This window comes from Helianthus annuus, chromosome 3 (genome assembly GCF_002127325.2).
Source record: "Helianthus annuus cultivar XRQ/B chromosome 3, HanXRQr2.0-SUNRISE, whole genome shotgun sequence".
NCBI lineage: Eukaryota > Viridiplantae > Streptophyta > Magnoliopsida > Asterales > Asteraceae > Helianthus > Helianthus annuus.
The window spans coordinates 64,963,452-64,971,582 of NC_035435.2; the positions used below are offsets into that span (position 1 = coordinate 64,963,452).

The following is an 8,131-nucleotide window of genomic DNA, read 5'->3' on the forward strand; positions in this document are numbered from 1 at the left end:
AGAATCAAGCTCGTGAATATGAAGCAAATCACGGACAGAGAAAACAAAAAAGTTCCTAACCCGACACCAAAACGAGATCTTTTCCCAAAGCCCCAAAGCCAACGAACATGCCGTAAAAATATGGGAAGCCGAATCAAGGCCAGAGCCACAGAAGCTGCACACATCATCAATGATCATCACTCCACTCCTAGCCAAGGCTTCCACCGTCGGAATCCTGTCCAAATCCGCCCGCCACATCCAAATATTGCACTTGAGAGGGACCCACTTACACCACTTCATTACAAAACGGTTACTATAATCATTCTTCGCCACTATAGCTCTTTTAACCGCCGCAACAGAAAAAGAATCAGAACCGACCCCCGCCCAAACCCACTTGTCCGGCCCACCGGACAAGATGACAGCACCAAGAGCTGAGACAAGAGAGTATCCGTCTCCATCAAGTCTGTCACGAACGCTACAATTCTTAACCACCTCCAGATGAAACAAGGAAGGAAACTTGACTTTCAGCGGCACCTCGAATAACCAAGAATCGAGCCAAAAGAGAATATCATCGCCTCTCCCGACCTTGCCTCTAAACAAATTACAAATCGAAAGGTCATCCATGAAAGGGCGGTTAATACTAGACACAATGTTTTTCCAAACTCCACCAAGAGTCTTTTTCAACGGGAGAAAATCCCAGCCGTTACCTCCCGAGTGAAGAGCATTTATCACACCAACCCAAAGATTCTCCTTTTCCGTCTTGAATCTCCATCCCCATTTCGCTAGTAAGGCCATATTTGAATCCCATAACTTGTGAATACCCAGACCTCCCATCTCGATCGGAGAAGCAACCCTATCCCAGGCAACCCAGTGAATTTTCTTCTCTACAGAAGATCCAGCCCACAAAAACCTTCTAATGATACCTTCCAAGTCTTGAATCACCTTAATGGGAGCCTTATAGAGAGAGAAGAAATACGAGGGAAGACATTCAAGGACAGACTGAATCAACGTAACTCTGCCGCCAATAGAGAGGAAAGATGCTTTCCATAACGAGATACGATTCTCAAAGATATCGTACACAGGTCTCTAATTATTTATCCGATTCATATTTGCCCCGACAGTAAGGCCCAGATATTTGAAAGGAAAAGAGTCCGCTTTACACCCCACGAGCAACGCCATATCCTCAACTTCCCTAAAGCTCGTCCCTATCCCGAAAAGACTAGACTTGCTAAAACTAATCTAAAGCCCCGAACAAGCGTGAAACACTTAAGGATCCTCACCATATTTATTATATTTTCCTTACTCCATTCCCCAATAATGATCGCGTCGTCCGCGTAAAAAAGGTGGGAAACCGAAGGACCATCTTTGGGGAGCTCCATACCTTTCACCAAACCCACCCCAATAGCCTTCCTGATCATGCAAGAAAGGGCTTCCATAACGATAACGAAAAGAAAAGGGGAGATGGGATCACCTTGGCGCATACCTTTCTCACATTTAAATTCAAACGTAGTCGCTCCGTTTACCAAGACCGACGCCCTGGCCGACGAAATGACCCCCCTGATCCATTTGCACCATCTATTTGGAAAGCCCATTTGGGCAAGAATCTTGATAACAAAGCTCCAATTGACGTTGTCATAGGCTTTATCGAAATCTATCTTTAGGAAAAATCCCTTTTTTTCTTCTTCTCAATCCAATTATGAATTTCATTTACAATAAGAGGACCATCCAATATATACCTACCATGCAAAAAAGCGGACTGAGAAGACGAGATAACCGAGTCCAACACCTTTGTAAGACGATTAGCTAGAACTTTAGAGATAATTTTGTTGATGATACCCACCAGACTGATAGGACGGTAGTCCTTTAAACCGAGCGAATCTTTGACTTTCGGAATAAGAGCAATAAACGAGGAACCGCAGCCCAAACTGATCTCGCCGGAATGAAAAAAGTTGGACAAGATTTTAAAAAAATCTTCCTCTAACAAGTGCCAAAATCGTTTGACAAATCGAAAGTTAAAACCATCAGGACCCGGGGCCCTGTCATCACCACAATCTAAAACTGCTTCTTTAATCTCCTTCCTTGTGAAATTCTCATCCAGCGTCATGGCTTCAGACTCCGATATCCTGCTTATCTCGGAACATATCAAACGGGGGCGATCCTTAAACGGCTCAACAAATTTGCTTCTGAAAAACCTAAAGATTTCCTTTTTAACCAGAGAAGGTTTCAAAACCCAAGCCCCGTCCAGATACAAGCCGTGAATGACATTACGCGCTTTCCTACAATTTATCATGGAGTGGAAAAACTTAGAATTTTCACCCCCCTCTTTCGCCCATCTGATTCTGGATCTTTGCTTCAAATCTTTGTTTTTTTTTTTTGCTCATCAATAGTATTTAAAATCGTTTTACTCTCCATTAAAATCCACTCCTGTTCTTCATTTAAGTCCCTCAACTCCATAACCGACTCAACATGATCTAGATCTGCCAAAGCCTGGCGAGCTTCTTCGGAACTTCTTTTCAACATCTCATCCCTCCAATCTTTCAACTTCACTCTAAGCCGGGCCAATTTTTTAGATAACACAACATCAGGAGGACCCCCCCAAGACCCATATCCTCTTTCAGCACTTCAGAGACAACCTCATCAAATCCAGGTTGGTCCAACTAGGAGTTAAAAATGCGAAATGACCTTGCACCAAAAATAGTGTTAACAGCCGAAAGAATAATGGAACAATGATCCGAGTGATGGTTATGGAGCGCCTCCACCCTAGCTTCAGGCCAACGATTAAAAAACCCTGGATTGACCAAAAATCTGTCCAGCTTGCTAAGCTTTCTGCCGTTGCTAGAACTGAAGGTAAACTTTCTTCCTCTCATATTATATTCAATTAGACCAGCTCCAAAAATGAAGGAATTAAAATTGTCCGCACACACCTGTTTGAATGCACAGTTCTTCTTTTCATCACGATTGCGGACCGCATTGAAGTCACCACACACAACCCACTGACCATCATTATTAGCAATCACCTGAGCAAGATTATCCCATAATATTTTTTTTTTGCTGAAACGCTCTGCGGAGCGTAAACATTCACAAAATTCAGAACCTCTCCACTACCAACGATCGACCCCTTTATATGCAAAAAATTCCTATCTTTTGTTCCTCCAGACTGTTTGAAAAAGGCTTTATCCCATAAACAAATCAACCCGCCAGACTGGCCAACCGATGCAACATAGTCCAGCTCAAAGTCACTGTTAACCCAATACCCAGCCACAACACCAGAACTAACAACATCTTTCTTAGACTCTTGCAAAGCCAAAAACTTGACACCATATCTCGAGACTAAACCTTTGACCCAATCCGACTTCCCAGCACCCCCTAACCCTCGCACATTGAAGGATAAAAAATTCATTGTAAAACAACATTGTTACCTGTATACCCAAAGATCGATTTAACAAGATCAGCCGAATTCCGAAGATCCACACCTAATTGAGCTCTGACGTTAACAGTTGCTGCAACTTCCTCGGGATCACCTCCAACCGACATACCTCCTCCTTCTTTGTCAGATTGGACTGCCGGAGAATCTCTCGCTAGGGAGTCCTCAACCAGAGTTTCCGAACTCGAACGCGAATCGGCCCTGACATTAAGGTTAAGGTTGACCGGAACGAAGACGGCCTCATCCTCCTTATTACTCGAAACATCCTCAACCGGCATAACTGGTTCAACATTCTGAGACGGAAGAGAATAAACGAAGGGGGCAGCTTCAGTGCTCCTATGTCTTTTACGAGGCCTAATTTCAGTAGGAGAAGTGGGTTGTCCATTGTTATTGCGCGCATGGGCCACCATGATGGGCTTTCTAGTCCCCTTTCTTTTAACTTTAGGTCCACTACCCAACTTGAAGCCCAATAAGTGGTCCCCAGACTCCCCCACCTTTTCTTTTTCCTGCACAACAGGAGAAAAAACCTGATGCACCTTTTTCAATCCTTGAGAACCGTTCCCCACTTTCTCGATATTTTCAATGTCCCCATAATTATTACCTTCATGCCTAGAGAAAATGTCTGCATTAATTCCTTGAACATTCCCATGCGCCGACGTATCCTTCCCATGCACCGATTGTTCGTTTACCGTCTTTTCCGATTCTAACCCCCCAACTTCTCGGCCAACGGACTGATCCACCTTCAGCTCCGATGAGATCATATCCGACCCCAGAAACGGATCATCATCATCAGAAAAAACAGAGGCTCTGTCCGGGTCTAGACAGTCTGGCATCCAGTCGCCCAAATCCTCCGATATCCACACCCTATACCTCTTATCTTGCCAAGATAGCATAACCTCCTCAAAGACCCGTTTACCATCACCAACAAGAACACCAACATAAGCCATTGACAGGTCACCGTCTCCTTCCCCGATCTGAGGAGGTTTGACCACTGTTCCGAACCGGCAACATAAAGAAGAAACAACCTCGTCACAGAAAAGATGCAAGGGAATCCCATGAACACGCAACCAGGCTATCTTCTCGAAAACCAAAGCCTGACCTATCCAAACGTCAAGATTAGAAAACCAAACTTTCCACTCTGGTTCCCGATTGCAGAAGACAGAGGCCATCTCATCATTTTCAAATACCAGAAGTATGTTAAAGCCCCCAACGTACTGAACATCCACCTTACTAAAACCAGCTTCTGAAAGGAGATATTTAATCGAAATCAACGACTTATAATCAAGAACCCTAGCAATAACGGCACGGTTATGCTTGCTCGCCAAAGCCACTACACCAGCGTCGATCCTGACCTCAGCAACAGTATCTTTAGACAGCCGAGCCGTACCTGGTTCAGCGCCATACTATAAGAACAGCCAGGTCTGGTATGTCCCCCGTTAACCTTGAACTGAACCGGCACCGCCACGCCCTTCCTCGGAATAGCAGCTCCATGCTTCTCCTCACCCAACTCGAAATGCTCATTTTCTTTTGCGAATTTAGCCACATTAATCCTGAGAGTATTCTTACCCAACTTGATCCCCTTAAGCTTGTTTTCCATTTCTTTCCAATCCGCAACTCCTTTGAAGCTGACGAAGCCGAACTTCAACCCATCTTTGCTCCTTTTCCTAGCAATGTAGGCGCCAGAAAGATCACCGAACCCTTTGAGAATAGATGCAAGGTCCCAGGGCCTAAAACCCTCGGGAATGTTAGCTACATAAAACTTAGTGACTGGACCAGCCATCAGACTGGTCAGACAGGGACCGCCGGAAAGCCCAGGAGCGAATGGGCGAGACTGTCAACCTTTTAGAATGCGAGGAAAAGAAAGCTTCAGAGCCGGAACGCAAAACAACTATCCCCACAACCTAAACCGAATCGGCCTGCACCGTCGAGCAGCCTGACAAGGACCAGCGGCAGAAAAAAAAAGGAGGAAATCTGAAAGAGGGTGTTGACTGGCACACCAGAGAATTCCCGGCAGCGAATGGGTGTATCGAACTACCTATTAGAGAGGAAGGACAATCAAGATTAACACCTAAGTGTCAATCGACTATACCTCTCCCGCTAATCTGTAGAAGACGGCACCGTCGAGCAGCCAGGCAACTTCCGGCGGCACAAGAGAGAAGGGTAGGGTTTTGAAATTGGGTGTAGGTAGGTAGTTGGATATATGGGTTTTGGTTTTTGGTTATTGATAATATAAAAAGTTGATGGTATAAAAATTGCAACGACTGTCGGATGAATTAATTGTTCCCAAAAAGTTTGTAGAAAGTTTTGTGAATGTTGCCATTTGTTATAAAACTGTGCATGTTTCGAAACCATACAACTTTTTTTTAAACGTATACTTCATTAACGAAACCGTCGACCCCAACCGGGCCGACAAAACAGACAACAAAAGAAACTTACATATTTACAAAAGAGCACCACTCCCCCCAATCAATCCCTTTGCTTTTAGATCTATTCGAGAACTATAAAAAACCTAAAGCCTTGACTTCGCTCATTATGCTATCTATCTTAACCGGAGTGTTAGAAAATTTAAGGTTGTTTCTAGCACGCCATAAACTCCAACAACGAGCATAATGATACCTTGAACCGCTTCCTTCTTTTTCTCCGAAACCCTTAGACCCGCAAGAATTCCGAGAAGATCCGTGATCGAAAAAACAAAAATGTTAGGAATTTTGCACCATGATGACACACCATTCCAGACGATAAAAGCGATGCTGCAGGATATAAACAAGTGTTCCGAAGTTTCTTCATCCGAACCGCATAACGGGCACGTGGAGTCCTCGATCATGATATTCCTTTTTCTCAAAGCTTCACCGGTAGGAAACTTATCCATCTCCATTCTCCAAGATGCTTGACCGCTTTCACGGAAAATTCTCCTGTCGAACCTGATTGCCATTCCCCCTGTCCTGCCTATCAGAAATCTGGACATTGTTCAGCTTCGAAGACAGCTGCTGAAGACTGATGTTTAACTCCGCAGATACCAGCGATGTTCTCCACTCCCAGTGTAGCTCTAAACCGTTACCGTGTCTCAAGATACGACCAGCAAACTTACAAATTTTTTCAGCCTCCAAGCTAAATAAGTCAGGGAATCTCAGCTTTAAAGGTTCATTACTGATCCACGAGTCTATCCAAAAAGAAATATCCTTGCCATTTCCGACCACGCCTTTGAGATAATTCCAAAGAGGAAGACCACCCGCCTTAGTATTAGTAAAAACCTTAGTGCTCCATGTTCCGCTCAAAGTTTTCTTATAGGAGATACACTCCCACCCCGCCCTACTAAAATGAAGAGCATCAATAACTCTCTTCCATAGATTACTTTTTCCGGTTTTGTAACAGCAAACCCATTTGGTCAAGAGCGAAATATTAACCACCTTTAATTTATTTAAACCCAAGTCACCATCTTTTTTATGGCAAGAAACCCGATTCTAAGCCACCGAATGTATTTTTCTTTCCTCACTATACCTTTCCCATAGGAATTTTTTGATCATCGCTTACAAATCCGAAATAACCTTCTTAGAAGCTTTGTAGAGCGAGAAATAATAAGTCGGCAAGCTTTCCAACACAGATTTAATAATAACGACTCTACCCCCAATCGACAAAAGATGAGACTTCCACTTCGTAAATGGTTTCGGAACGTCTCGAACACCGGCTAACAATGCCGAAGCTTTGACGACTATAAATTTGAGCTTGCAAACCTAGCTACCTCGTACGTGTAGCTACTTTTGCCAAATACATTCATTTATGGTTTGTTTTTAATTGATGTTATATTCCATTAATGAAGTATAAGTAACGGAAATAAAATCTAAAATACACTTGTTTAAATTACGAAAACTACATCATGTCATCAACACATGCATTGAGGAAAAGATATATTATAAAATGTTTCAAAAAATATAATAATACTCATAGTATTACCCTTTATTTAATAAACAAAGGTTATTAAATGAAGGAAAACAATATTTGAAGGTAGGTTGGAAGTAGGAGGATGTAGATGTAACATTTTACTGGTTTTTTCGTATGCTTTGGCGGTACTCTTTTTGGAGGTCGCCGACACAAAGCATTAGTGATGCCACACCAACTCCTCAAGAAAAAGGCAATGTGTAATGGGTTTAGAAAGCAACTTCACATTAAATTAATTAAATTAATATACAACACAAAGACAAAATAATCTTAAAAGTGATTTTCCACCTTGGGCCCGGTTTAGAAAATTGTTTGAAGGGCAATTATTTTCATCTTTTATAAAAAAATCAAGACATGCTGATTCTGTTACAATCTTTAAAGCATATTTCCCTGTATAAAACTCTACAAGAACAGGGGAACAAACAAGAAAAGTTGCCGTTGAATACTCCAAATCAACTTGTTAGAAACTCGAAATTAACTCCAAATTCACTTGTTAAAAGCTTGAAATGAACTCGAGCTCGAGTCTATGATCGAGCGCATTTAATAAATGAGTATGATCTCAAGCTTAATACACTTATTCTCCTTTTTTCTTTTTTTTTTTTTTTTTTTGAACGGCAAATTTGGATCACTGACGGACCACTGGAGTATCATCGTGCCACCAGCAGAACCACCCGATCATATCCATCTCCACTAGGCAATAATGCCTATACACCAATTCAGGAGGAAACCCAATAAATCTGGGAAAAACCCCCTTTGTGAGAATCGAACCCATGACCTAATGGTCATAAGCGT

The 8,131-nt window shown here is 42.7% G+C and overlaps 1 protein-coding gene across 1 annotated transcript; it reads right to left on the bottom strand.

Moving 5' to 3' along the window:
• Positions 1–5,942: 5,942 nt before the first annotated feature.
• LOC118490414 lies at positions 5,943–6,335 on the bottom strand. The gene has a single exon (XM_035988043.1). It carries the CDS (start codon positions 6,333–6,335, stop codon positions 5,943–5,945), a length of 393 nt encoding a protein of 130 aa, XP_035843936.1.
• Positions 6,336–8,131: the final 1,796 nt, after the last annotated feature.